General features: G+C 38.3%; 3 protein-coding genes across 6 annotated transcripts in view; 1 reads left to right on the forward strand and 2 right to left on the reverse strand.

The window, feature by feature from the left end:
• Positions 1–26,384, reverse strand: part of LOC101738942 (luciferin sulfotransferase) — a 343,088-nt gene that overhangs the window by 46,991 nt on the left and 269,713 nt on the right. The gene's annotated exons all lie outside the window — the stretch shown is intronic.
• The window catches only part of LOC101738670 (agrin), a 182,069-nt gene continuing 160,474 nt past the window's right edge, over positions 4,790–26,384 (forward strand). For 2 of the 4 annotated variants that reach the window (XM_038010936.2, XM_062668708.1), the window contains exon 1: positions 11,288–12,547. In XM_038010936.2, coding sequence (XP_037866864.2) covers positions 11,992–12,547 — 556 coding nt within the window. In that variant the 5' untranslated portion in view covers positions 11,288–11,991. Of the gene's footprint in view, positions 8,334–11,287; positions 12,548–26,384 lie in introns of those variants that run through there. The other 2 variants (XM_038010935.2, XM_062668707.1) reach the window with 2 other exon arrangements.
• Positions 13,764–18,797, reverse strand: LOC100852387 (luciferin 4-monooxygenase). The gene is given in 10 exon segments (NM_001252671.1): positions 13,764–14,344; positions 15,101–15,271; positions 15,924–16,145; positions 16,239–16,368; positions 16,502–16,647; positions 16,811–16,967; positions 17,038–17,143; positions 18,073–18,285; positions 18,351–18,558; positions 18,632–18,797. Coding segments are annotated over 10 exon segments (1,608 nt in total). The 5' UTR covers positions 18,758–18,797; the 3' UTR covers positions 13,764–14,215.

Consider the following 26,384-nt stretch of genomic DNA (forward strand, 5'->3'; position numbering starts at 1 on the left):
CTTAGAACTTATATCTCGAGGTGGGTGGCGCATTTACGTTGTAGATGTCTATGGGTTCCAGTAACCACTTAACACCAGGTGGGCTATGAGCTCGTCCATCCATATAAGCAATAAAAAAATAAAAAAAACGAACAACCTATATAGCATTTTTTTGTACTAAGTACTATGTGTCAGTTCCATTATTGGAAAGTTTGGAAATTGAAATTTTAATTGTTCGACCTTTTCGACAATGCTGAAGACTAAATTTAGTTTATTGTAGTTTATGTTTATCTAATGTTTTTCCAGCCATCAAAGTCTGCAACTGAAGTTAAGATCAACACAACTAAGTGAGGGAACCAGTGACTGAAAATCGTTATTCAAGTTTGCGAGAGATAGTTGTCGAACTTTCTGGGTTTCACGAATCGATCCGTACTATTTATTTAAATAATCATATGGGTATAAAACTTGTCACTCGGCTAGTCCCAAAAGACTTGAATTTTCGATGAAGAGTCGGTGAAATGCTTGAACGATAATTGGACATTTGGACAGAAGAATTGAATAAGACATGCTTGGACAAGTCAACGCCGAACTTTTTTTTCGGTTTCTCTCGAGGTCTCTTACGAGGTATCCGCGCCCAGGGGGCACGCGGGGTATGTGAGACTTGATGGTCTGCAGATGTTGGGAGTACAGCACGGGCCTAAGGATATTTTTAGGACCCTACCGCACCAAACGACTCCCGATCTCCAGTCTGGGTCTGAATCAGATAAGAATAGAGGGGTTCCCCGCGGTCAGCACTAGAACCAGACTCGCGGCGTCACCCCTAAGACGCTCGAGCGACGGGTCTTCTCGATAAAGTCAATTCCGAGCTAGCGTATTGTTACCTACTGGTGAAGAGATTTAGGTTGACGAGTTTGACATGCAAACTAGCGTCAACGATGCCGTCCAACTGAACTTATGCAATTATAATTAGATAATAATAATTTAATATTAAAACAATAATAAAATAAAACCACGCTCTATCGCGCGAGAGAGAGATGGGCAGACTTTTTATGATGCGCATGCAGTGCGATGTCACGCCGCGCGCTTATTCACAAACACTACACAAGCGCAACGTGTGAATGAGTTGAACGCGAGCTTATTTTCGTTACGGAATTTCTTGATTCGGTCGCCGTGCTCAAAGCCCGCAATAGCTTAAAAAGATTGTTTGAGCCTTATGCGGCGTTTAGGAGAGCAAATTCGACGAAAAAGCCTGATTCGTGGAAAGAGAATTCTTCGATTTTATACTACAATAATGTGCCTTCGCACAAATCCATCCTTGTGAACCATTCTTTGACCAAAACTCAACAAATACCATCAGGCCACCACTTAAATCATCAGATGTGGCTCCAATCGACTTCTTTCTTTTTCCTAAATTAAAGTTAATACTTCTTGGCACTGGCATTCGGTACAAGACATAAAGAAGAATACGTGGCGAGAACTGAACAGAACTCCGGAAAAAGCGATTAAAAACGTTTTGATGATTGGATTAATTGTTGGCGTAACTGTATCGTTTCTGAAGAAGCATACTTGAAGGTGATAAAATCAATTTGGGTGAGTAACTAACATTTTTTGTATTATTGACCTTGTCCCAGTACTTTTTGACAGTGTAATATTATTTTAGTCGAAAAAGGCTCATCATACTTTGAAACGATGATGTAAGATGAATGTGATCAAGCATTGCAAACTAGTGAAAGCTTAAAGAACGTTATTTCCTTATTACCTACGTCTTGCGAACAAGCCGATTAACGACGGTAAAAAAAATATAATTTATTCTACCCGTATACGGTTTCGAGAGATCGGCGCATCTTTTGAGATACTTCATCCACTGATCATAAGTGGTCCATAACCACATCAATTACAAGTTATGGCACGGACGGAACAAAAGCATGCCAACAACTCGTACAAGAGTTGCATGTCAGCGTAAATATAATTAGTGCAGAAGGCTTAGTATTATGTTTCACCATTGGAATAATTCTAATTGTTCAAATATTAAATAAATATTCGTATATTCCTTCTTTTAAATTGAATAAATATATAAATTTTTTCAGTAAATTTATAAAAATGTAGAAAACGTGGATAGCTCTCTTCAACTTTTTTTAAGATTTGAATTAAAATACGTTATATTTATTAAATTTAAAAATATAAAATTAACTTCAGAATTAATAATATATTATCATAAATATATTTTGTAAAATTACTCGGTGTGTCCCGTGACTTTGCTTTTTTTTTTTTTTTCGGGTAGAGGGCCGAACCTCCTACGAGGTCCCCGCGCAAAAGGGGCGCGCGGGGTATGTGAGACTCAACGATCTGCATGGTGTTGTGAGCAGACCGCGGGCCCAAGGATTTTAGGACCCACCCACTAAACGACTTCCCTGCACTCTTACACCCGACGTCCGATCCCCTCCGAGGTCAGAACCCGGATGAGGTAGGGGGGCTACCGCGGTCAACACTACAACCAGACGGCGCGGCTCACCCCAAGGACGCCCAGCCGACGGAGCCTTCGAGGCGAATCGAAGGCTCTGAAACGTCGGCCGTCTCGGTACGGCAGCCCGTCGGGCCGCCCAGACGGTGCCGCTGGTGTCCCGGAATACCCCGCTGGACCAGAACCAGCCTGCCGGGTCGGGACGCGATACACCGTCGACCGGTCGCTCTATTCACTCCACAGCAGCGCGCTAGAGTGCTGGTAGCGCGCCGCGCGGCCTCACCCCCTCAGGTCGCCCCTTGACCTTCACCGGGGGGAGGCCGCTACCTACAGGGGCCGGGACGTACGGGCGTATTCCCGCCTCCGGCCCCCGGCTCGACGGCGACGGATCGGTGCGGAAAGGGAAGAGCTCTCCCTCTCTCGCTCCGCCGCCTCCTTCTGCGAGATGGTGGACTCGCAGAAGTCGAGCATCGCCTTCCACCCGTGACTTTGCCTGCCTTCTATTTGGTTTTTGGCAATGAATGAAACACCTTGAATTTTCCCAGTATAAAGAGAGCCGCTTGTTTAGTTCATGGGCTATCTGTAGATATGTAGATCCTTTGACATGTAAAATGACGATCCGACGAACACACTTGACTGTTGTAACTACTGTAGGAGATATATCCAGCGCTACCGCGGTCATATCAATTACTGTTATAAAACGGGTACTGTAAGTTGTAAACTATTACTAGGGTATATACTATCTTTGCATGAAGTATAAAAGTGTTAAATGCGATTATTTAAGAATTGAGGACAGTAGTGTCTGATTATTAATCCAGGCACCACGCATAAAATACTAGATGAATTCTGATGAAACTCTTTGTTGTCAAACTGTTTACACAGGATGTGCCCGTCACAGCTGCTAAATGTATATCTCTGTCATAATCATTTAACTACAGAGAAGTTTCATTTTATTTAGACCCCAAGTGTAAAAGTAAAGGCCCCTTCTTCACAACGCAATAAGTTGAGTATTTTCGCGTAATCGAGACATAATAAAATGATAAAATAAATACTTTGAAATAGTGCGCATGCTGTAATATTTTTTTTGTGGCACGAAAAATAAAACTTATGCGTTTATTGCCACAAAACAAAGCTCAGTGTGTGGGAAGATACGCATTGTGTTTACAAAGCCTTTTTTTTAGTTTCACGATCATACACTAGCGCGGGTCTCTGCTATTATAATTAAACAAATATTTTATTTTAATTAATAATTTATCGAAGACGTCTCTCTTACAATGCTTTTTGCATTACACGATGTAATTTACATCGGGATATACAAAGGAATATTATATTGCTGTTTTATCTATAAGATATTGTCATAAATTATCCGGCTCGTTTGGATACAACGTTTCGCCATTAGTGTTGTTGTTTGTAACGGAGCAGATAATATTCCCATTTCGAACCTCGGCATTTCTGTATCGACGTAGGTATACTGCAATTACACCTCAAAGATTTGTTAGCAACCATTTCAGTTGTGGTCCAAAATAAAAGGGTTTGAATGTGAAGATGATGTGAGATATGAATTTCCGGCCTCAATGGACTCAATGGTAGATTATAGCGGAACGAAATTCCATATGAGTGTGCTCAAAGTTAGCAACCCACTTAAAAATAACTACTCACTTCTTACAAACATAAGAGGAATAAGTAAAATATACTTTTGAGATAATGCGATCAAATGATAACATAAGAATAAAGATTAATGTGTCTATATAATGTCTTATTGCTAGATTGAAAAAGACTAATATTTTGTGTGTAATCACTTAATACACAATCAAGTATTATACATATTTTTATTTTTGAAATTACCTGAAGGTAAATCCAGCATAGTAAAAAAGTTTCTCGTAGTTTGAACGGTAGGCAGTGGCTTGGCTCTGCCCCTGGCATTGCTGAAGTCCATGGGCGACGGTAACTACTCACCATTAGGTGGGCCGTATGCTCGTCTGCCTACAAAGGCAATAAAAAAAAAAAAATCGTACCTAAATCCAAATGTGAATGTCGCAGCGATTACGATTTTTAATTCAATGTCACAGAATTCACAATCGTCCGTGACCACGAAAACTGTAAAGTAATCAAAAAGTCAGAAATAATGTACTGACTATAAAATCGCGAGTTTAAATCGTACAAATAATTTTCATTATTTCACTGAATTGTTAGCTCTACAGCGTAACAAACAAATGAGTGTGGTTGGGTAATTGGCGATTTAATTTAGCATAATAGTTTCATACTACATTTTTTACTAATACAATACACATTCCTGAACTAAATTATAGTAGTAGAATATCCGGTATTCAATTACTCGATATTAAGATTCTCTCTTTTGGTATGATACACAAATACGAGTCAAGCATAGGCGTTGGATGACAACTGTCGTTTTTGGTTGTGTGATGTAGAATAGCAGTAAGCATCACTTCATGTGTGTTTCATAAAAGGCGACTTAAGGATTCACCAGAGTATGGGCTAGCAAAATTCTTTAAGTATTTTACCAGCGCACGACGATCGCCAACTGGTATTTTTACTAATAAGAGAAGGTATTGTAGATTCTCTTGCTTATTTGCTCTGAGAATAAATTCTGAGTCCAAGTTGAAGGATAGCAGAGCAGTTACATGTATATTATTACTATTAAGACTTCAAGTCAATAAGGCGGTCAAGTGAAACATACTTTACGATTATATAAATAAAAACTAATTTCAAAAACAAAAAATATTGGCAATAACTTTACTGCTTTATCTGTACAATGAGTTTGTTTACTTTTTATATTAAATTATGATGGCTTAGAGAAAGAAAAAAGAACCAAATCGCCATAATATCATACAAAAATGATGAAAGTAAGTCTGAGAAAATAAGAGCTTAACAAAATCAAATTATCAAGATAAATAGGTAGCATTAATAAATGAAAAAGGTAAGACATAACATTATTTAAAAAGAACAAAAGGAACAAAACTAGAAGTCAGTACGGTGTCATATTATTATATTATCAAAGTAAATTGTACATATTTTTTTATCATTAACATTAAAATATAGACGAATAAAATTATAAATAGAAATATCGATTGTATGTCATTAAATTATTCGGTATATCAAACTAATTTGGCTAGATAAATATGCCAAACTAAACCTCTGTTAAAGTTTTAAGTACTTTACTTTCATTTTATTAGTTTATTATTTTATTAAGTAATATTAAGTATTTTGCTATAGTATTTATAGTATTTTGCTTATACTTATTATCAAATGTATAAAATTAATAGCTGTTCGTTAGTCTCGCTTTTGCGATTGGCTAATTTTAGTCATGAATTATTTGTGGATAAATGAACAATGGTAACAATTTTGTTTTTCCTTTGATGTGTCCTTCGTCGGACGGATTCCTTTTGTTTGTTTTAAGTTTATTTTATACAAAAGTTTAGGTTTATTATTTATCGATTGAGGCACTACGAAGTCTGCCGGGTCAGCTGATAGTATATATTTTACGTATTATAGTATTTTACTTTTAAATGTTTAAAAATAAAAAAACCGATAATTTTAATCGGTATATCTTATTGCTTGTACCGTTTAAGTAACGCGGTGTGTTCGCGGCGCGGCGCCACGGCTCGTCCGCCCACGCGTCGCACGCATCGCGATCACGAGCTTTCACAACCAGCGGGAATATCATCTACTATGGCCCAATACGCTCCGAACTAATGTACAAAGTAATTTTAACTTAATTTTATTAAATTTATTACTCAATAAAAATAATAGAGAATTTCTGCCGAGAAGTATTCGTACGATTCGGTTTGATTTCATTAATTTATTCTGATGGTCTATTGGGACCCCGAGCTCATTTCTCTAGGTAAACGATTGCATTAGCTTTATGATATCCAAGGAGTACAGCAACGATCAACATTAACATGTGTGCCTAACTGCTTAAGTTAGATTTATTGTTTTCATTATCAAATAATAATTACAATTACAATTAAAAAAAATAAAAATGATAACCGGGGACAAGTAATACACGGTTGTGTAGCTTCGAATTAGGATAGATCAATATAGATACTTATATACGTTTAAATTTATACGTATATTAATATTACACATCCAGACAAAGAGCAAACAAGCCTGTGGAAATCGAACTCACGATCCTTCGTCCAGCATTCAGGGATACTTACTAACTACAGAACCACTTGGTATATCATACATAATATGCCTAGCTTATCATTACGAATATGATATATTATTTTATCTTTTAGGTTTGCTCTGGTTGAAACCTACTAAATTAGCTTTATTAAAAAACATTATTTTATGTGATACAGGCATGTAAAAACGGCTTTGCTCGCGTAAATTACAAAAAAAAAGTCGCCGGATCTTTTCAGTGTGTCGCGATTCCGATCCGGTGGTAGACTCTGCGAAGCAGTGCAATTGCTAGGGCTAGTGTTAGCAAATTCTCTCAGGATGAGCCCGTGAGCTTACCTACTCGTCCGGGCGTAGCTGGAATAGCCCCTGAGGCTGCCAGCGAATAGGTAGGGAAAAAAAAGAGTCAAATTCTACGTTAATAATACTTTATCCATGGTGAAAGGTAATTCTGTCTTTTCTATGCCCCTGATAATATACATTCAAAATTTCATGATATTCAGTAGTTAAAATCGTGAAGACGTAACATACAAATATATTTTTGCATTCGTAATATTAAGTATGGATAGATAATAAGATTTCATAATAATTCATTCATATAATTTCTGTATTGCTTGTTGGTAAAAAAAAGTGTATTAAAAGGTACCTGCAGCAAAATAATGATTTAATATTGGATAATGTACGAGAGAAATTTCAAATCAGAATTATTTTAACTGAGTCGTATAATTGATTCTCGTAGAGCATTTGATTTTATCATGAACGTGATTTTAACTGTATTTGAATAAAGCTCTCCCTTATTTTCCACCGGGAGGCTCCTGCGCAGATAGCCTTCAGTCCAGTCAGTCGGCGGAGTGCAGCGCGTACGCACGCGTGTGACGCAACACACGTTCCCCCAGAGGACCGATCGTTTTGTTTACAAACATTACCGTAACGTACGATTGTGAGAATACCATCTACGCTCGGATAATGTTACTTGAATACGCATAATTGCTTATAAATCGCACTGATAATATCGAATAAGAATTAATTCGAAATGATTTTCTTTAAGTGAGATGTCAACGCCTCGATCCTTTAATAAGCCGTCGCAGCCACTTTATGTGCTACTGCGGACATAAACAATGTGCATAATGTGACAGAAACATTTGTTGCGATCACATTTAGTGGTGTCAAACGAGATCTCGCGATATGAAGCTCTTGATGCTTATTGTTTATGTTATCGCTCTGACGATTTTCGTCGGAGGCGAATTAAAGATACGAGGTAAAGTGAGGAAGAGATTCACCGTACACAGAAGACATAGAGCTGTATTGCCACCTTGCAATTTCAACGAAACGATTATTGCCGACGAGTGGTCCTTAATGGAAGCCATTGGAAAATCTAAATACATATTTACGGGTAAAGTTTTAAATGTGAGAAAAATGAAATCGGTCGATGAAAATAAAGGTAAAAGATCCAATTTGTATCGTGTTCACTTGCGTCGAATTTTGAAGGGGGATGTTAACGACTTGAAAATGTTTCTAAAAGTGGAAGGTTCTTTGGATGATTCATTGAGTGGCTCAATAGTTATAGCTGAAAGACCTAGAGCCCAGGAGCTATGTGCGCCGTCGCCTCGGCCGCGTCTCTCTGCAATATTCCTTAGCAACGAAGGCTTGCTCCTCGATGTTGGTAGAGGACCTATTCCAAGGCTGCGTATCGTAACTGATCCGGTGCCGTTGACTTTGTACCACTTGGATCGAATCAATGCTGCCGTTAAAGGTAAGTCCAAAATTAATGATAATTTAAAACGTTTCCTTGTCAAAATCGATATCGGTTTGCGATATCAGATTTATTCATATCGATTTTTAAGAGTTGTAATATCATGAACGTTCAAGCAGAAGGTTAATAGGATTGAACTCGATGAGTCGAAACCGATTTATCTTTACCATCTACGATAATGCGTAGGTGTTTGTATCCATAATGCACGTTACCGCACTATGGCATTAAGAAGTGAGCCTGATCGACATCTTGACATCTGTTCGTTAACTTAATGGAGTGAATGCCTTCGGTACGTTTGTGCTCGGTCCGATGATGCATAACAAACATAGCTCTAGTTAACCACACAAGGATCAATCAATATCACGGTACGAGATTATCGGTAAAGCAAATACGTACTAATTAGTTAAATAAACATTTCCCAAAATGTTTAACCAATGATTTAAAAAAAAATTGTTTTGGTAACATCAGTTACAGTCTTATTCATAATCTTTTAAATGCTATTATTCACGAAATAAATATTTCTGATACCACATTTTTAAGGCTAAAATTATTTCAATATCTTCGGAACCATTTGTAAAAGAGGATTGCGCAAAGTGAAGGAATGTAAATAATATAACGCCGAGATGGTCTTTAATTGAATTCGCAGTGGGTCACGAATAGACTTTACTTCGAGTCAAATACTCGGCGATAAATTTTATTGCGAAAGCCATTTTAACCTCAAAATTCCAAGAAGATCCAATTTAAACCTCGCATAATCCGGGGACGAGATAAGTATCGAGCCAGCTCGTCTTCAGGCTCCAACCGTCGGACGCATACATACATACAAACTTCGAATGTGTTGCATGTCCCTTATCTCACCCATCGTGCATTTCCAGATCATAGTACGTAGCTTCGTAACGTATACAGACCCTATGCAGTCCACGTGTCGTTTTACACGACGAAGCGATCATATCAGTATAAAGACTGCACGATCCGTGAGAAACCATTCAGGTAATCACGAAAACTCGTCGTATACGTATGAACTTTATTCCTTTCATTACACATTAATGGGCAAATATTGAAGATCGCGTGAGACAAAGCAGGGAAATAAAAAAACCTGGGACTTTCTTAAGGACGGGACTGTTAAAATAAATGATACTCTACTTCGTATCTTAAAATATAATCATCGAAAGAGGGTGTACACTAATAGATTGCGGGGAAAGTTTTGAATATAACGTATATTTATTGATCACGATATTATTATCTTTGTACCTACCACACACGAAGATCATGTATGGTGGCATACCTTTGATTTTAACGATCGTATCGTATATTTAATAATTGTTATTGAATCAGTGGGTAATTAAAACAGATTCTGTCAATAACCGGCTCCGAATGACCTTGCTACCTGTTGCTCGGTGGGAGTTGACAAACATTTCAGAATGTAGGGACTATTTATTTTTCTGTAATTGGTAATCACTAAATGAATAAAGTTAGTTCAATGCAACAAAAGCTTTTAAATTATTTTTTTAATTGCATAGCTTGGTGGAGGATCTCACAGCCCACCTGGTGTTAAGTGGTTACCGGAGCTCATAGACATCTACAAGGTAAATGCCGCCACCCACCTTGAGATATGAGTTCTAGTGTCTTACTATAGCTACAACGGCTGCCCCACCCTTCAAACCGAAACGCATTACTGCTTCACGTCAGAAATATGCAGGGTGGTAGTACCTACTCGTGCGAACTCACAAGAGGTCCTACCACCAGTAATTACGTAAACTATAATTAAATAATTTGAAAGATTACATACAATACGATTTCAATAGAAAAATTATGAACAAAATTTATTAATAGCTTTAACAGTTGTTGCTGGTGTTATTGTTCTAAATTGTTTAAAATACAATTTTCAGTTTTTCGATTCGGGTAATGTTGTTGTCAATATGTTTATTAAAATTGTGGAGCATTTGAGAAATTAAAGATGTAAAGTGCGACGTTGAAGATTCGTCAAGAAAGCAAGCGAGGGAACTCGCCCGCCCACGCTTGTACCACTTTCCAAATTCCTCTAGTAAGCGCTTGCAATCGTCTATGTACGTGCGACGATACCTAACAACGTTTTCAAGTCTTGTTTCTACCCGACTGTCACAGAAGGAGGGTGATGTCGAGCGTTTCAATGCACGTAAACACGTCTAGTTTTTGGCACAGTACACTATGAGATTTTAAATGTTGAGGAAACGTTAGGTTCGAGTTAATTGTGAAATAATGTTGATAGGTAGACGACTCAAAAAGCCCATAGTAATGACAGTATGAATACCGCAGAAAGTCTTGAAACGTCAGTAAGGACGTGGAACTATATTGTAATGATGGTTGCCCTATCCTTAAAACCGGAGCCCATTAATACTTCGCGGTAGAAATAGGCAGGATGGTAATTTTATTATATTACAAGACGTGTCGTAAAGTTGTTCGTGAACACGTGCTTGATACGTTCTTTGAAAAATTATTTGCTGCTTTAGGATTAGTTACACGTTTTGACATGTCTTTGTTCAAACGAGGCTTGCTGAGAGTACTTAATGATAAGCAGCGGCTTGGCTTTGCCCCTGGCGTTGCTCACGTCCATGAACGTGACCACTTACCATCAGGTGGGCCGTATGCTCGTCTGCCCACAAAGCTAATAAAAAGTTAATAAAAAAAACGTCCTATTACTAGAAATTTCTACATCGGATGCCTTACCCAGGTTATGTAGGATTTTAAAAATTTTCAGCTTGTTACCTATATCTATAATAATTGAAAATAAGTTAGCAGTCCAATATACCATATACACTAGTATATAGAAACCACTTTTTTTTATTAAACAAAAGTTACCAATCTTAGACATTATTGCGTAAATTCCGAAAATAAAATGGCGGAGGCGTTATCGAAGGTTGTTTCAAACTGTCTAATCTGTTTGAGGCTCGATTATTATTCTGAGGTGCGTATTCTATTATCGAAGTTTACGCCGGTAACATGTCCGCTAAATTACTCCTACAATTTACTAATTACTAATACGATCGTGGCTGAAACAATAACTGCTGTAAAACGCAGGAATGTTGAGAAACACAATTAGTGAGAAAGTTTTATATTTAGTTTGTGTAGAGCATTTGTTGGCGATAGTTCCATGAATATTCAAGAGCTTACACTAACGGGACGTATCGCAGTGGCTGTTAAGTTGAACCGTGTTGAGAGCTTGTCTACTAATTATTATCTAGTTTATGAAATACATTCCATTACGGAACCAAACTCAATTGTTAAACAGTATGATATGTTAAAGGAAAGTTATTAAGTATAGTCACTTTATATGAATTGCGGAAACAGCGCAGCTTTTGACTACTAAATTAGGTACAATACCAATTAGCACTACGCTAATTAGCTAGGTTATCTCAGGAGGTGGAGAAAGATAAAACGTAAGTACGTGAGTTGGTACGCTGATGAAGGTTGCATCAAATTGCGAGGTCTACCAGTCTAGTCGCGAGGCTGCGCAGGCGCACGCGTCTCGATGGCGCCAAAGCTGCCACTTGCGCAACATTGTGACCGTCGCGTGTTTACGATCCGTCCCGAACAGTCCCGATCAAAAAGTTTCTACATGCCGACTGAAATGGCCACTATACAGACCCACTTGCATGTGACGTAAAAAAACAGATAAAACATGAAGGTTCAAATTTTGGTTTTAACGCTTTATTGCTTCACGACAATTCATGCACAGCTTCGTATTAGGGGTGTTACGAGAAAACGGGATACAGTTTACCACCGCATGAAAGATACAAAAAGTCCTAAATGTGTTTTAAACGAGACGATAACTAATGACTACGAGATTCTGTCGTCAGCCGTCTCTGAATCTAAATATATTTTCGCTGCCAGGGTCTTGAGCGTGAAAAAGATAAAACGTGGCAAGAAGCCTAACGTTAAAGTGTTTATGTTCTACAAACTGTACGTACGGCTCGTTATGAAAGGCGATGTTGAGGAGTTAAGGAGTCACGTATTTTCAGGAGACGAGCACACGTTGAATGGAGCGATTGTGTTTGTCGACTGGCTTCGGACGAATAAGTGCGCTTACAAACTGTATAGGCATTCTTCGGGTATATTTTTGAGTGATGGTTTTGACGAAGACTCGAGCGTCGGCAGAAAGCCGAGCCTACGACTTTTGAACGAGCCTCTACCATTGTCGCTTTACGATTTGGATAGAGTGAATGCCGCATTGAAAGGTAAATGTTTACTGCCATATATGTTGGCTTTTGGTGTTAGTTGGACGTCCCATCTTAATTTTACTGCTGTGTCATTTTTAGGTACTTGACAATTTTTATTGTAAACAGCGCTATATTGCTGTTTACATCTAAGGATTAGGAAAAAAAAGCATTTTAGATGCAGCTGTCTAATTGTAAGACAAAAGCGTGAGTCACTAGCATTTATGATTGTTCATAAACTAGTCCTGGATTGAAATATTTTATGAAAATTATTTAACCAAATTGTAGTGGCAGATATTGAAAATAAATCTAGCTTTAAACAAATTTCAATGCTACAATACAAGGTACAGCTAATATAAGTAAACGATATTGATATAAGCGTGCTTGTTTACTTGGCTGATTTACATTGGTCCAGTGATTGTTGACAGTAATCGTCAGTGAATAACGTCTCAGGAACAATAATTTTACATATTTCTAGTTTACTTGTCAAAAACCAGTGGTTATTGACACGTGTATGAACGATAGTGATGCAATTTTTTGATACGTGATACCAAAGTTTTGTGAGGTAGATGCTTGCCATAGCTACTGATAATAGACGGGAGCTCTATAATATTGGATTCAGTAGTTGATGAATATGCTATAACATCAAAATTAAATCAGATTTTAAGCCATAATTTCGACATAATTGCTACGCCAGCGCGGCGTGTTCATGTATTATTTACTAGTATATGCTTACTCTGAAATTATAATTTTACAATATTTTAGTGGTGCTGACGACAGTCTAATTATTGAAGAGAATGGAAACTTTATCATATAAACGGGGGGAAAAGTTTGCTCTTTGTTAGAAAAAAAAAAATACGTTTTTTGTTTGCAATCTAATCTTTCATTTATGAAACTTTTAAATAGACCATTTACAGAATCATTATTGCCCTATACCAGAAAGGCATCCGTGGGCGGAGGTCACAGACGTCGTACGCCATGCAATTTACTTCACGTTAAACTATAATGTCTTATGCACCATTGCCTTTACATTATGACTTGCCTTCCTACGTTCGAATGTTGCTTAACTGAGCTCTTGGCAAATAAAATCCAAATAAGGTGGTATTGATAACAATACCTCAAGTCCGCTTCGACTTAAGGTTCTTGTTTAATGAACTCATACTAGTTACAGATACTTCAAAGTTTGATGATTGGTAATAAACAAGATACGTAAAGTTATAATTGAAAAGCTAATTGATATTATGTAAAGAGTATTTACTGTCACCAAAAATTAACAAGCAATAAAAAAAACAATTTGAAATTACGACTAAGTAAAAAATACAGGTATAACGGGGATTGATTGGCATTGTTCCATACACGCAACTTCTATTGCACATGCTTCTTCATTAGTTACTTTCTATGATAGATGCTAAATGCACATGTGTATTTGATTCCCTGGTAATTTAAGGTTATGTTTAATCGAATTATATGGCATGAATTTTACTCTTATGCTATAAAATTCTGTTACCTAATATCTAATAGAACTTGATAAACTTTCCACCAATCAAATCTTAAGTACAGTAATACTGTTTGAAATTGTTCCTCGTATGTATGAAATAAACATAAATTCTAATACCTATCCATTGAATTTGATTTGGATTATTAAATTAAGTAAAATTTACTCAAATTTTGGGCAAGTAGTTCAAAAGATCAAAGTTTGCTTGCTGGAGGTTTGGTTAATGAATCGCGCAGTATGCGTCGCAATATTTTTCCGCTGCCGGTCTTTGGTATCTCGTTTACGAATCTGACTCCACCACGCAACTGTTTCCACGAGGAAACCTAAAAAAGAAGGTTTTTTAAATCATTATAATAATTAAATTTTGCAGTAAAAGTGATTGAAAACATGGAAAACATTGAAACAAATCTCCATCATTCTGGTAAGATGGCCGTTTCTATCAATCTATCTTTCTAGTTTTGTTCAGATAGATAGATCTATGTTTGAATGGGAACAATAATAAAATCGTGAAGTCATTTTTATGTTTATAATATTCATTTTAAGAACCAAAACATTTCAAGAAATCTGTACGTGAATTACGAGTAAATATTACCTTCATTAAAGACAATTGGTTGAATATGAAAGAAATATTATAGTCACTTTTAGAATTAAATGCATGAGTTTGCAAAAATATTATTTTATTAATATTGAAGTTACTTTAATTTTCGTTTGTTATGTATGAAGTACGCGGGTGGCGATAATAAAATTGAATAGATTGTGTAAAGTATCTATTTAAGATACGACATATCTTTTGACCTATCGCAGGTTTCAATTGTTGATAAATCTAATCTATTTACTGCCAAATTGATAATAATATTTAGTTACAATAACATATTATCGCGAAATTCTCAATGTTTATCACTTACGAATAGTTATTATGACATACGGATAACTATCGATGGGGTAAGCAAGCTTGTGGGCAATCTAGTGCTATATGATTGCGGAGTATGTTACACAAAGTGATACCAACCAAGCTATTCACAATAACATTTTAGAACATTTATAACAATTATATAGCCATGAAAGTAAAATTCATTTACCCTCGCAGCCACGAAATCAATCAATTCTTTTTCAGTAACTTTAGAATTTGGTTTTTTGACTACAAATGCTGTAGGCAATTCTCCAACAAGAGGGTCTGGTGCCCCTGCGACTCCAACATCTTGAACAGCGTCATGCTGCAATAATATTGCTTCAAGCTCTGATGGTGCAACCTGCAAGTTTTACAACTTTCACTGTAGTGTATATCCAATAAAATTAAATTTTGAATTTGAAAATTGTCAAGTGTCAACTTGACGAATGATTTCATGACGATATTACGATAATTGTGTAAAGTTGATAGTTTTTCAGAATTAGCGTTTTTGTTTTGTAGACGTTAAATGAGCTCATGAGATATAATATTCAACTAAACAGAATTTTTTTAGAGAATACGACACACACGTTGCTATGACTTAAAAAAAAAAGAAAAAAAAAATTAACCTTTGTACTATCTCAATTTAATTATCAATACTGCTTTTTCCTTATGTTGAGCGAAGATAAAACAATCAAAAGAGAAGAAGAAGAAAAGAAAGGAATAAATCCATTAAGATATTTCAAGACTTTCAGGGCTATAATAAACAAAGTATCTAGAGTATCATCAGTTAAAAACTAAATATATGAACCATCTTGTGATTTTGAATGTAATCTAACCCAAAGGCGGATCGTTTTCATTACTTTTACTGGGGAGAAATTTACTTATTAAAGAACGATATTGTCAAGATATTTTTTCAAACTTGTAACGGTTCCTTAGAATTAATTCCTGTATTTTGATCCGGTATGATCGTGTTTGAATACAAGTTACTGTTGGATGCCTAGTATTTGATTTACCTGTCCAGCCTTGTATTTGATCAGCTCTTTAATTCTATCAACGATATAAAAGTATCCTTCATTGTCATAATACGCAATATCTCCTGTTTTATAAAATCCATCTTCATCTAAGTCTTCATTTATATCTTTTCCAATGTAATCTTCAAACAATACAGGACCTTTGACGCATATTTCACCATTTTGATTAGGACCTAAGGTTTTTCGTGTTTCCACATCAACAACCTGAAAATTATAATATTAAGTCTGTAGTATAAAGCCACGAAAAAAAGATCATGTTATTAGATAATAGGCTTAATGTAAATATTAAGTTTTTACCTTTACTATATTTCCTTCCACAACTTTTCCTACACTGCCAAGCTTGTTACTGTGCTCTCTTTCTTCAGTTAATGCTCCTGTGGTTTCTGTCATACCATACCCTTGAAGAACATGTTTTAAGCCGGTGAATCTGGTAAATGAATTGAATTTTAGTTATAGTGAGGTCTACTTTAGCGGAATTAATTACTAAGTAAACAAAACTCACTAAGAATTAGAAGATATTAAAGTTATTAAGGTATAGGCTGCAAGTTATTGTAAAGTACCTTTTCTTAATGCTAGTCATGACTGATGAATCCAAAGGAGCTCCTCCACAGTACATAATTTGTACAGAGCTCACGTCATATTTGTCGATTAATTTAGATTTAGTTAAAATAACAAGTAGAGGAGGTACCATTAGTAGAATTCCAGCCTGAAAATGTACACGATTAATCAAATATATTTTTGGGGTTTATTATTATCCTCCTTTATTATTTTAATTTTATTCTGACTCTCCTGATATTTACAGCTTTCGAGGAAACGGAGGAAAGTCATTTGTGTTTGTGTGTCCAATTAAAAAAAATCTCGGTAATTACCTTGTACTTCTCAATACACTGTAGATACACATCTTCTTGGAATTTGTTTAGGTATAAAACAGTTCTGTTCTTGGATAAACATGATAAGGTTAATATTATTCCCACTGTATTACACCATGGTGCTAAAGTTAAAATAACCAAGTCTTTTTGACAAAATCTAAAATTTTAGTAAAATTAGTGATTAGCAAAATTTCAAATAAATGAGGTTAAAGAAAAAAAATGCGTACGGTTTTTGTAATCCAGAGACTAATAAGTTACGATGCGTCAATTTCACTCCTTTAGGTAGTCCAGTTGTTCCCGAAGAGTAAAGAATTATTGATGTACTATCGGTTCCTGAAAACAACATTGGAGTTGAATGATCTATGGTATCCTGATCTCTCCACCGTAAGGCGTGATGTAGTAGGCTCATCTAATGTGGGTTTTGTAAAAACCCGATGGAAACCATTGCGAAACTTCAGGGAGGCCTATGTGGACATATTTTAGCAAAACATATTCAGGCAAAAGCTTATGCTCATTTATGTCCTGATTAGATACTGAACATAACCTTTTTTTTTATTGCCCTTGAAGGCAGACGAGCATACGGCCCACCTGATGGTGAGTGGTTACCATCGCCTATGGATTTCAGCAATGTCAGGGGCAGAGCCAAGCCGCTGTCTATCGCTTAATAGTCTCCACAAGCCTCGTTTAAAGAAAGACATGTCATAGCGCTCGGGAAACACCGTGGAGGGGAGCTCATTCCATAGCCGGATGGTACGTGGCAAAAAATACCTCTAGAAACGCACTGTGGATGACCACAGTGCCTCCAGGTAGTATGGATGAATTTACTCCGGTGGCGGGCGGTCGATGGTAAAAACGAGATAACGTATCATCTCGAATAATTCCTCAGAGATCTCCCCATGGAACATACGGTACAAAATACAGAGGGAACTAAAGTCCCTCCGCAGACCCGGAGGTTTCAAACGATCCGTGAGAATTATATTATCGACAATTTGAACGCCCTCTTGTGTATGGAGTCAAATGGAAGAAGCTGGTATTTGGGAGCCCCGGCTCAGAGATGGAAGCAGTACTCCACGCGAGGCCGGACTTGTGCTACCTTTTGCCTTTTAACCTTTTTTACCTAAACCTTTTGCCTATGCTCAGTATCGATAGCAATGAAATCATTCTCTTTGCCGTCGATATGTGTTTTGGAATTGCAATCCAATAAAGAAATCCGCGAACAGTATTAACAAGAAAATAATTAATGTAGTCAAAATTAAACTCACCATTGAAATCCTTTGGTCTAAAGTCATTAAAGTGAGTATATTTTGTTGCAAGATCTCTAAAACTGATGACGTCTTTGTCGTCAGATATTCCGTATAGGAAGAATTTCTGCACAATATTTAATTTCTTCAAAGTTACATAAAACTCCTTGTAAGCACTTGGAGACAGGAAGATGTATTTGGGTTTCGATATTTTAGTTGTATGAATGAATTCATCTGAAAATTATTCTTTAATTTATTAATTAAAACTTCATGATTATTTTACTTTATTTAATACGTACTTTTGCTATATGCACTGTTTATGAAAGTAACCGTAGCTCCTGTACAAAGCACAGCTATAGTTGTAGTCAGATACTCTGTTCTGTTTTCACTGCAAATAGCTACTATATCGCCTTTCCCAATGCCAAGTTGTTTAATAGCAGAAGCTATATTTACAATTTGCTGTGTCATTTCGCCAAATGTCAATTTCTCTCCGCTAGCTCCATTGATCTTGAGAACATGAATTAGTCATTATTTGATTTGCAATTCGACGATCTTTCATAACTTATGACCAAATGCTTACCAAAGCCACTTTTGCTTTTTCTTTCGAAAGTCTCTCCAATAAAAATTTTCCATAATTCATGTGATTCGGAAACGAAAAATTTTGCTCTCCATAAATTATACCCGCATTTTGCTTTTCTTTTTCCATTCTGCACAAGTTGTTTTGTAATCACTAACACGAGAATACTGAGCTTGTATCGTTGTGACATCGTATAATATAAGATTACCGAATTCAAGGTTTCAAGACCTGATAACAGGTTATGTCATAAGATATGAATTAGATTCATGTTTTTTTGTAGTTATTATCAAATAAATTAGAGTAATATTAAGTAACGTAATATTATGTTGAGAAAATTGTCACTTCTTGTCAATTTTGAATGAATTTGTGTTAAAGTAATGTACCAAAAAACCTACTGAGAATAACTGAATGATTTTTCTACTAAGCTACCATACTCGTTCTCAATATACATATGAATGCTCAAAGTAAACAATGTTGAAGGTTAAATATATCGTTATTGAAAGGCTCTGAAAAAAATTATTGAGCACTTTCTTGTTACTTTGTGCTGTTGTTTATAAAATGTTCTTTAATCATTTCAGGAAACTCGAGATGTTTTCTGTAAGCTGAGATTGTTGAATATATTTCGATCTCCTATTTCCTTAAAAAGTTTATTTACAGAATAGCAGAATGTAGTAATCTTTTTTTTTTTTTTTTTTTTTTTTTATGATTGAAAGTTTACTGGTGGCCCGAAGGCCTTTCCAGTTTCACCAGGACAGGTAGGCGAGCAAAGGCTCAGCCAAGAGGGGTGGGATTTGCTAACAACTGCCCGAGCGCCTCCGAAGGAGACCTAACAACTCAAGAGCAATTGTTTCGCGAATGAATCTACTACCGGATCGGAATCGCGACCCGCTGAGAAGATCCGGCGAGAAACTCAGCGGGCTGATGCATGGGTTAGGTTGCACGTCGACCTCTTTGTCGAGTTCGACGAGTACGGTTACCGGGGTCCCTAAGCCTGCCCCTAGTATTAGAGCTGAAGGCATCTAATGCAAAGGTTATTGGATCGGATGGATCCGTAAGGACGTGTCTAGGGCGTCGACGGTGACTGGCTCCTGCATGATCAGGATTCGGGGAGTAGTCAGCGGCGGCAACGATAAGGCGATTATCATGACGCATAGCCTTATCGAAGTATCGTTCCGACGCTGACTTCATGTATTTCCGAATTGATTCGAGGCCCAGGTCGTCGTGTAGGTCAACGTTCCTCACGAACCACGGCGCCCCGACAGCTAACCTGCAAAAGCGGGATTGTAGGGATTGGAGGGTGTCTATGTGTGTGCGGGCCGCGTGAGCGAACACCACACTCGCGTAAGTCATGACGGGCCTTATGCAAGTTTTGTAAAGTGTCACCTTGTTCCGAAGGGACATTTTACTCCGCTTACAGATCATGGGGTAGAGTCTACCGAGAATAAACGCGGCACGGTCACGGACTGATTTTATATGCGGGCGGAATGTCATCGATGCATCCAGGGTAACGCCCAGGTACTTGACCTTCCTGGCCCAGGGTATGGGTTGTCTAAAGAGAGTAATCGGGGGTGTGAGATTCCTCCTCCTAATCCGGGAGGAAATCCGTGTGGAGCTTCCCCTCTGAAATAGCACCGCAGTACTTTTCGCTGGGTTGATGTCTATGCGCCATTTTCGGAACCACTGTCCTAGGGCTAGGGCTGCGCTCTGAAGCTTCTTCGCGATTAGGGACTTATTTCTACTAGAATAGTAAACAGTCGTGTCGTCGGCGAATAAAGCTAAATGGGTCGGCGGCGACCGGGGAATATCGTTGACGAATAAGCTAAATAGGAGGGGTGAGAGGACAGAGCCTTGCGGGACTCCAGCTGTGAGAGGTCGTGGGGAGGAGCGGGTTCCCTCGACTCGATATCGAAAAGAGCGGTTCGACAAGAAGTCCCGTATGATGAGCACGAGACTATCCGGCACGCCCATGTTGAATAGTTTGAAAATCAAACCATTGTGCCAGACTTTGTCGAACGCTTTTGCGACGTCGAAGAAGAGAGCTCCCGTGTATAACGGTTTTGGTCGATTAAGCCCCACAAGAATGTGCTCCGTGAGGCGGTGCACCTGTTGAACGCATGAGTGATTTGTACGGAATCCGAATTGTTCATCGATAAGAATGCCCTTGGATGAGACGAAGTCTCTGAGGCGTTTGTAGAGCAGACGCTCATACAGTTTGCCTAGAGACATGAGGAGGCTAATCGGGCGGTAGCTCGTCGGATGATTTTTTGGTTTACCGGGTTTATGTATGCCGATAACGTCCGCTTCTTTCCACACCGCGGGAAAGATACAGTTCGCCATAGCGGCATTGAAAATAGATGCCAACATCACGATGAGTTGGACGGGTAGAAGTTTAATAACGCGGTTGGATATACCGTCGGAACCGGGAGCCTTGCGAGGACGTAGGTCTTTGATCAAGTCTTTAACTTCCATCGGGGTGACGGGTGGTAACGCATCAGAGGGTGGCAAGGAGGCTCTGCGTTCTACCTCACTGTCTACTAATTCTACATGAACAGGGTCCACGGATTGAGTGCTGGGCGTGCACTGGGTTTGCAATGTATCGGCCAGCAGCTCTGCTTTTTCGTCATCATCGAACGCCGCGAGTCGGCCTGAGGGGCCTACGAGGGGGGGCATAGTTACTACCGTATCCGATTTGAGAGTACGAGCTAAGCGGTAGTAAGACCTTTGAGAGGGCGCGAGTCCTTCTAAGAAATCAGACCATCTGGCATCTCGGACTTCGGTGATGCGAGACTTTACGTCGCGTTGTAGGGCACGCATTCGAATACGATTTTCCGCGGTAGGATACCTATCGTACGCACGGATCGAGGCGTTCTTAGCTCTAAGGAGTTCCCTAATATCGTCGGGCAATTTGAAGCGGTGAAGGAAGTCCTCCGCTACAACTTGCTTCGATGACCTATCTAATGTCGAGGTGATGTGTGACGTTACGATGTCTATGGCTTCAGCGGTATCCTGAGGAGACGGGATAGAGTCCGGACTAAACGGAAGCGATGGTGGATCAGATTCAGCCAGGCTGATGCCCAGCGTGTGCCAATCCACCACAGTCCTCGTGACGGGAACGGAATCGGGAGCGCGACCGAGCTTCATAACGACGGGACGGTGGTCTGAATCTAACTTTGAAACTACTTCGATCGAGTGTAAGCGCAGAGTTACGTTTTTTAATAACGCTATGTCGAGTATATCCGGGCGATGCGCGATATTTAGCGGGTAGTGAGTCGGGGTTAGCGGAGCGACGATATCGAAGGCGAGATCATCGACTAACGCGTCAAGCCGCCTGCCATTCGGGGTTGTGGTGTGTGAGTTCCACCTGATGTGTTTACAATTTAGGTCGCCCGCCAGAATGACAGAGCTCCCCATACCGAGCAGCGCCTCGATATCACTGCTTAGAACGATCTTATCCGGTGGAAGATAAACGGACGCGATAACGATCGGCGCGTGTCCCGTCAGTGAGATTCGGCACACTGATGCTTCGATATTAGCGAGCGCGGGAGGATCGAGCGGGACGCAATGCAGGGCTCTTCTATAGTAAATGACGGTACCACCACCACGGGCAGAGAGCCTGTCGTTCCTGACCATGTTATAGTTCGCGATTTTAGGGTCACGGCGCGCGGGCTTAAGTAGGGTCTCCTGCACTAAAAAGATATCAATTTGGTGGTCACGCAAAAAGTCAGAAACCTGATCACGTTGATTTGCGAGACCGTAAGCGTTAAAAAATCCTATCGTTACGGATAGGGGCTTTATTCTACTTATATACGCCATTGATTACCGGCGGAGTGAGGGGAGGACGTACGTATTTAATGACGCGTATACGTCGGCGTATTCCTGCACAACGGCGATAAAGTGTTGTGCAGTGGAGGCAGCGCGAATGGCGTCGCCCAAAGCGTTAACGCGCTCAAAGTTGATCGACTGAAAGAAGTCGATCGCTAAAGCGAGATTGTCGGACGCGGTCGGAGGGCAAGTCGCGGGAGAGGGACGAGTCGCGGGGGCGGGACGAATCGCGGAGGAGGGAGTTGTAGCCGTGTTCGTGTACGGCAGCGGTTTTGCCCAGGCCGAGACACTGGGCACCGCCGCCGGAACGAACGCTGGCTTAGCCTGCGACGCAGAGGGTGCCGAGGCTTTGATGTCTGGGCCGGAAGCTCGGAGGCGGTTTTGGCGGGCGACGCGGCGATTTATTTTAGGGGCTCGGGGGCAACCACGGTAATTCGCGGGGTGACCCTGTGTTCGACACTGTAGTAATCTATTTAGTACAGTATCCTAGCAATTGAATTTAGATAAATCAATTCTTCGTATTAGCTATTTTAATTGTTGATATGAAAGATTATGAGTTAAATATCTAATTAGATGAATTTTAGATCAATATGGCTTTAAAATTATCGTGCGTGTGTGTTCAGTAAGTTAGAAGCAGCTTAGCTGATCCAGATTTAGCGGTCGTATAAAACAAATACATTTTACATATTTGCGTTGTGGAGATTTTGTCAATTTGGACTGAGAGCATACCTGTGTTCGCTCTACAACCTATAATTGTTTTTCAGGAGAAATAGTAAAAACGGTTGTAAATATCTGTACGTAACCTATCTCCGTTCGAGTAATATCGTTTTACGGATTATAAGTTGAAGTTAAATGACTATCGGAGCCCTTATATATTACCACGTAAGTTCCGCAAACCATCATGAGAAATTAAGTCGAAGTCTCATTTTATATATTGATTGATAGTGGCACTTACGTGTGAAGTTTTACAATACGCCGCACGACCACTAATTACGCAAATTTATAAATTAACTCTGCCACGCTGGATGCAAATTGATCCGTCGTTAGGTATATCACGTACGGATCTAGAATATACGCACACCTTAAAAGCCATAAGTTGGTAAACATGATTTGTTAGTTCGCCTTCGTGCAGGACCGGCTCGCCCACGTTCAAACCGGAGATCTTCTCACAACATGACTCATAGCACTATGATTATTATGTATAACATAAATATCCAAGGGGACCTCAATTCGAATGAAGAAAACGTACGTTCTGTAAGGCTCCTGTAGGTAAATTGAATGGGAAACATGTTTGTCCAGTTTGAGCATTATTGTTTGTTGTTTTTCTTAACTGCCATAGACGAGCAGCCGAGCTGCAGTGGAAATCTGCTCCTGTATTTTTAAGCCGCAATGGAATGCAATAGTAGCTTTGACATCGCGTTGTAGGGTAGGTAGCGGCATGCGCGTTATAACAAGATCTAATAAAATCAGATGACTGCATCTACTCATATCATAGTCATATTTTTGCATTAACCATGCAACGATCTGGACGCGTGATTACTTTTGGGTAGCAGAGTAGTGGGAACAACTGCAGATTTTAACAGGCTTTAGCTATCATAGAATATATTAAACCCGCTTATGACAATTTTAAGAATACCTTGTAGACATATAGACATGTTCCAAACAACAACATTCCTACCATCAAGCTATCGGTGAAAGATTTTCCCTTTGTTATTTCCTACCACTAGTTTTTTTTTTCTGAGCTCTGCATCGAGATATTATGTACATGGAGCTCTGTATAAAATCTATTTATTGCACTAAAACAAAATGGGTGTATGGGCACATGCACATTAGAATTGCGTATTTAAAAAAAAATCTATTAACAAATTAAAAAGTTAAGTACTATACGAGGAAGGTTAAAATATAAAAATCTAAATCAACTACCTGTTCTTTGAGAACCATTCCAGATAGATGTTACTTTTGTTTCTTATTTCACTAAATAAACCATTTAATGCTCACGTCCTCTGGTGTTTGAGTCGTTATGTTTAATGTGGTCCGGGTCGGCTTAATGAAACGACCCCCTAGTGATAAGACAGTTCATGGAGACGTCATGAGTCCAGTGCCTTAAACATTATGTCCTGATTTGTAAAATCAATGTTTTTTGTTTGTTTGTGTTTGAAAAAAATGTTGTTTGTGTGTTGTTTAATGTATAACGAGTAAAATATAATAATAATAATAATAATAATTTATTTATTAACCTTGAAAACATTTACACATAACAGTTTGCTAAAAACTCTCCACACTAGGCACTGCCTGTCTCGTGGAGAGTTTTTTACAGGAGTATCTTAAAACTAGTAATAATAATAATGATCGTGCAATAATGAACCAAATGATAAAAGCGGTATATTCCAGCTCACCTGTTAATAAATAGAGAAAATACAGATTGGCGGCACAAAAGTGAAGGGTAAAAGGATAATACTTGTCGATTAAAGCTTATAATTCTTTTGTCACGTTTTGCAAAATAGATCAGTGTTTTTAAGCGCGTGACGAATTGCGCGCGCCGACGCGACGTAACAAAATATTTATTTCGTTGTTAAGATTGTGTATCTAGATTTGTGACAAAAGTACGCATTATTTTTGTGCGAATGTGATGTTTCAGTAGATAAATAAATTTTGTGACTATTTAGTTACTAAATAATTATGTTACGCCAAATAAATATAATTTCTTTCATTTGTTCTTTTTAATTGTTACTTATGTTTATGCACGTGCAATGTAAAAAAAATCTTGTAAATTTAATTAGGTTTGTTTATGTAATCAATTCAGATAAAAAAATGTATCCTGAATGACATGTTCTTTTTTCAGCTAGTGCAGGCGTAACGTGGAGCAAGCGAAACCTGCTCAAGAGTTAATAATTCTAGCTCTTTCTCACTTTAATAATAATAAAATCTATATATTAATACGTGAAGGAAAAACTTTGTATCCCTTTTTACGAAAATTACGCAGACGCAGGAGTATAAAATTTCCCGCACTTATAGAGAATATAGAGGAGTGCAGAATGTTAATATTTTTTTAAATATGCCTAAAAATACATTAAATCAATAAAAAAAATATTACACACACTACCATGTATTTGACGCACACACACATGCATACTATTCAAACTTTTGTTCTTGACGTCTAGGCGTCTGTGTTCATTGACCTATAAAGTATCGGTGTTACAAGAGATTAAATTAAAAAATATTGTTTGTCTTTATTAATATTTTTCTATAGTGTAGTCTTAGCGAAATTTGTGATTATAGAAGTATAAAATACAATGATAATAGTGTACAAACTTACAATTTCAATTTTGATTATAGTCGAATTTCGACTACTGCGGGCCACTAATAATAATAAAACCGTAACAGAAATAAAATATATACAGCCAGAATATAATTCCTGGTGGTACTGGTGGTTTACTGGTGGTAGGACCTCTTGTGAGTCCGCACGGGTAGGTACCACCACCCCGTCTATTTCTGTCGTGAAGCAGTAATGCGTTTCGGTTTGAAGGATGGGGCAGCCGTTGTAACTGTACTTGAGACCTTAGAACTTATACCTCAAGGTAGGTGACGCATTTACGTTGTAGATGTCTGTGGGCTCCAGTAACCACTTAACATCAGGTGGGCTGTGAGCTCGTCCACATATCTAGGCAATAAAAAAAAAATCCTGAAAACTTTTCAATGTCGTTGTTTCAATGAATACTTTTGTGAATTTCATGTACTCGTAAACGACCTGAAATTACAATATGTGTATTCGTTTGTTATAAAAAGATAAACAGCAATACTAGATTAAATATAGGAAACCGACAACAAGGGTGTGCGAGATACTGACGTCATAATTACCCCGCAGCCTCCGCAGACATTAAGACGATATTGGTTCGGCTAACAAATACCTCGATCTAATGAAGCGTGTTATGTA

Source organism: Bombyx mori, chromosome 5 (assembly GCF_030269925.1).
Source record: "Bombyx mori chromosome 5, ASM3026992v2".
Taxonomy (NCBI): Eukaryota; Metazoa; Arthropoda; class Insecta; order Lepidoptera; family Bombycidae; genus Bombyx; species Bombyx mori.